General features: G+C 40.5%; 1 protein-coding gene across 1 annotated transcript in view; it reads right to left on the bottom strand.

Moving 5' to 3' along the window:
• Positions 1-4,402, bottom strand: part of RRP15 (ribosomal RNA processing 15 homolog (S. cerevisiae)) — a gene marked incomplete at its 5' end in the record, with an annotated part of 18,953 nt that extends 14,551 nt beyond the window's left edge. Inside the window, 3 exons of the mRNA XM_010134755.1 lie at positions 1,155-1,356; positions 2,162-2,259; positions 4,128-4,402. Coding sequence (XP_010133057.1) covers positions 1,155-1,356; positions 2,162-2,259; positions 4,128-4,402 — 575 coding nt within the window. The remainder of the gene's footprint in view (positions 1-1,154; positions 1,357-2,161; positions 2,260-4,127) is intronic.
• Positions 4,403-4,915: the final 513 nt, after the last annotated feature.

Genomic DNA, 4,915 nt, shown 5'->3' with positions numbered 1-4,915 from the left:
CCCCCCCCCCCCAAAAAAAAAGAAAACTGGAATTATTTAAGAAGAAATAAAGTGTCAGCACCAAGCTAAACTGTTCTCATTATCTGAAGAATTTAAAAAATACTTTACTATTACACATGCATGAAAATTGTATGAGCTTTTTATGCCAGGCAGTGTTTCAGCATGCTCCCAAAGTGCACACAAACAAAAAACATATGACAAACTGTTGTCTCCCAACTGATTAAAGTATTTCTTCCTGGCACAGAAAAGCACTTAGTTAACTGCTGTGAGTCTGTGCCAACAGAAGTATTCCACCCACTACCAAGTACAAAGTTCAAACCTGAATATAAGTATGACTCAAAAACCTGCAGCTTCTGAAATACGAGAAAAGAGTACATCTGAACAACTTTTTTTCAACCCTGAGCTACTTGGTGAGTTGAAAGACCCGATAAAGAGTTGGATGAGTCCTACTACACTGAGTCTCAACTCAAGAGTCTCTCTTGAGTTTGGAAGAAGAGGAATGTGTTAAAATACTTCTTTCTAAAACATCGTAGCAGCAATAAAGGCACATCAGCCTAACATGCACATAGAATTAGGGGAAGAAAAACCCACATATGAAGCCTAATATGTCTCAGGTTCTTTCTGTTGTGATATTCACTTGTACAGCAAAGCCCTGCAGTTCCAGGTACCATAATCATCCAGGGGAATTGCGTTTGAAATGCCCTCAACTGTGGGTACACACAAGCAGTACAGTCTAATACGCCACGTAAGGTGGAGTGCCCCTGTGCCTTTAACAATTTTAAAGAGCTGAGAACTACTACTGGCAAAATTCCAAATGTCACAACCCACTAAAATCTAGCACTTTGTACCGTGGTTAGTGCAAAATCCAAGATAAAAAACTATTTTTCATATTCTTTTTTTAAACACACAGCTAAACCAAATTATTTGTACACAAGGATTGATGTCTTAAGAGACAGATGAAGATGAAGTCTTTTGCAGCTTCATACTCAAAGACAAGGAAAACAGGCTAAGAGCTACTTGCTCCCTTCCTAAGTAGTCTCAGGAAAAGCCAGGCACTTGGATCACAGCTGTTCTGAAGAGCAGGTACATTAATGAGTATTAACTATACTGAGAAAGCATATTGCACGCATTTTTTTCTCCCAGGCAAAGCCTACCTGTTTACTTTTTGTGGCCTTTCCAGCAGGATTCTTGCTTCCTTTAGCACCTTCCATGTTTCTTAAAACGTTGATGAAATCTTTCTTTGAAACAGATGACAGTAGTTTCGCACGCTGCCTGTCAGAGCTCCCAGCTTTCTTCACCTTCTCATCAACGTTCTTTTGGTGCGTCCTGACAGCATTAAATAATTGTACAACACCTCTGGGATGGGGAAAAAAAACAAAACAAAATTTTTAAGTCCAGTTTCCTTTACAGAAATTAAACCCTTGCCAAAGCAACTAATCAGTACTGATGCTAGATGGTTTCTAGCTCCCCAAAATGGTTACTTAGAACCTCAATTCAGTTCAGAAGTAACACCTACTACAACATAAGAGACTTTCAATATTCACTCTTCCTTCACACTTACTGCTAGGAATGAGTAACAAATAAATCCACAAATAACCATTCGGACCCTGAAGCAAGCGTGGTAACGTTGGCACTGAGATCGGTGCAAGAGCATGTTTCAACCCCAGAAGGATGTTATTCGTCCTACAATCAGCTATTAAATTCCTCAGGCAAGGTCTTAAGAGAACTGAATGAGGGACAAGGCAGAGGAATGAGTAAGGAGATAGATGCAGACACCACATCAAGGTGTTCAGCTAGTTCTGCAATGCAGAACAGGCTTGGATCTGGTGAATCCTCTGCAGAGGAAAAGACAGAGTAGTAGTACCAACTGTTCTGCATTTATAAAGCATTAACAAAATGAGGGGATCCAACAAAGCACTTCTGTTAAGGAAACACTACATTCCCATCTAAATTTTTACTCTTTCATAAAGCTTCTGAAATCTTTTGTTGAACATGATAGTGTACAGTGCAGACTTGTACATAAATCACTCGGCTCCTGCTAGCCACTTCTTAAGAGTTCAACCTGATTGGAAACAGATTACCTGCGCAGGCCTTTTCTTCCTCTTCTCCTCCTTTTTTCAAGACATATATATTTAAGGAAAGCATTCAGAGAAACTCTTACCTCGTGGCAATTCTCTGAAGATTTCTTTCTTTCTCTCGGTCTTTGACAACATCTGGCTTCACTCGGCACATCATTTCCCACTCCCGCTTTTTATCGAGCTGCATTATAAATATTGTTAGGTGAAACAACATGGAGCATTTGAGAACACAGCAGACTCTGATAGGGTATGTAGCAAGAGGACAGAAAAATAAAGATAAACCAATAAAGCTCAGTTTGATTTGAGGCTAAGGGGAAGCTCCAGTATGGGTCTTAGCTAAGTCTCTTGCATTGACACACGAGGAGCCACAGTCAAATCTTAAGAGTCACTTGCCTTCTGTAATAAAAACTAGGAGAGAGTCACACCAGAGTGATGCCTCTGGCTCAAGCCAAGCAAAAGGAGTCTAGAAAAACTCCAGTGCTTGCACACTGACTGCTGTTGACAAGGAAATCATCCAAAGACAGCTTTTAACTCCAAGACTCACAAGCTGATCACAGAGAAATTCAGAAGTAATAAAATCCTGCATCTATCAAGACAGGCGTGTTGCATTTTGAGCCTTGACTTCCCTGCTGAATTAATCACAGTACAGCCTTGTGACCATCAGTGACACAGGTCAAAGTCTGTAGCAGACAGAACTCATCCACCAGGAAGAGCACCAAGTGCCCTCCTGTGCATCACACCGATTTTTGTCTTTGTTTTGAGGTGCTCCATTTCAAAACCAAACTGATCTGCTTTCCCATTACCAGGGGCCACAACTCCACCAGCTTTTTTTCTGCTACAGTAGAACACTATTTCTCCAGCCTCTGCTTCAGGAGTAAAGTAGTCAAATATTCTTTTCCCTCTTTTAACAACTTAACAGCATTCTAAGCCTGGCGATGTTGCATTACGTCTGTTTCACACTTGAAGCCCTTCATGAAATTTCAGAGTCCTTATCTTTATAATTCCAGGCAGACTAACACAAATTTGTTATTTTCTGTTCATGTTTGGCCCTTTTAGCAAAAGAACTGCCCTATTCTAGCTTCCATCAGCAAAAAATTAATAGGAGGTGAACTCTTAAGTTTTTTCTAAGGGTAAACAGGCCTGTTTGGGGACCTGCAGCCCACCTGCGCTTTGCAGTACTCCCACATATTTACTGGATAAGAACACCTAGCTAGGACAACCGTAACTGAGCAGATGCCATATAGAAGCTCTTTGTACTTAGAGGCAGGCTGTGGCCTAACCACAGCATATCCCAGACTGTCAGGTGGCTAACCTGGTTATCCTACTGAAACAGAACTGGAAAGATGAGACATTAGAATTATTAATGTATTTTTAGCCTGAAAGTAAATCAATCACAGCCTGAAATTAAAAGTTCCACTATAGACTCACGAACAAACAACTTCATTGCCAACATAGTTTTGTTTTCTTCATAACAGTTTCAGAGCCAGAAGCAATTTAGGGCACAGGCAATGTAACAGAAAACTCCTACCACAAAAATCATCGAGGGGAGCAAACAATGATTCACAACCACATCAATAATTACTGCAACGTCAGCCTAGAGGCCTTTGATTTTGGAAGTCACAGCAGAATTTAAATGAAAGCAGTGTTCTCTCTCTCCCTCGCAGTTCCAGTGAGAGAGAACTATTTCAACTTGTAATGCAGACAATGTGAATTATACCCCAAATTAACAATGGCAATTAGAAGACTAAGCTTAAAGCAGCTGCTTTCACCCTCTCAGCAACAAAACCACCCTAAGCTGACACACCAGAACAGTCCTGCTGCCAAAGATCAGCCTGCCTGATGGCCCAGAAAAAGCAGTGAAGGGAAAAAGGCCCTACAGCATCACTGTTTGGAAAGTAAAAAAACTGAAGCCACTTGACATCACTGTGGAGGAGAGATTCTAAAACTGAGACAGTCTCAGAGCACTCTCCCAAATCCCTGCTGAGGGGATCTTGCATGTATCCCCATCTGACTGTAACTGAACAACAAAATACTGCATCTTTTCCTCACCTTCAATCTCTTCTCCAGCCTTTCTTGTTTCTCTTTTTCTCTCTCCTCCTCCAGTTTTTTATTCTTGGCCAAGATGGTGGATTTACTTTGTGGAATCTTTTTGTTGAGCACTTTTGCCATGGCATCTGCCCAGCCTGCATTTGGGCCAGATTTGGAGCTTGTTGCCTCTTCAACCACATTGCCAAGTGCTGCTGTTTCATCTTCATCATCACCATCCAGGCCTTCACCTCCTGAAGAGTAGCTGTCTTCTGGAAGTCCTGAGCTTACGTCAGAATCTTGAGGTAAAAAAAAAAAGGAACACAAAAAAAAAAAAAAAAAAAAAAAAAAATCTATCAGGAGGTCTGTTTCTCACAAGGATCCATCACTTGTTTAATTTGTTCCATATGTAAATGTCAGAGTTAAGGGCCATGCACTGCTTGTTGTAAAAATTAACTCCTCAAGCAGGCATATGTGACCACAATGAATTTATCAGAAAGCGTCCAGTGTAAGTGCTTGCTCATCTCAGTGATGATTTAAAGGGATTTAAGAGGTTGAGTAAAAGGAATAAGGCAGTCTTGGATATTTATGATTAATACATATTTTGATGTTTAGGAGTGGCAAGATTTGGGAAAAAAATACATTTTCCAATTTAAAAACTGTAGTTTATAAGTGCATACACACACAGACACGTATGCATAGATGTATTGATGGATGTACTTATATACAAACTGCAATGGTGACATCTAGTGTTTAAATGCAAACAGCCACAGATTAAACTGAAGGTAGGGGGCATTTCTTGCATGAAAGCC

Source organism: Buceros rhinoceros, unplaced genomic scaffold (genome assembly GCF_000710305.1).
Source record: "Buceros rhinoceros silvestris isolate BGI_N320 unplaced genomic scaffold, ASM71030v1 scaffold29284, whole genome shotgun sequence".
Lineage (NCBI taxonomy): Eukaryota > Metazoa > Chordata > Aves > Bucerotiformes > Bucerotidae > Buceros > Buceros rhinoceros.
The sequence above is the reverse complement of the archived record's forward strand: the minus strand, read 5'-3'. Positions and strand labels throughout refer to the sequence as shown.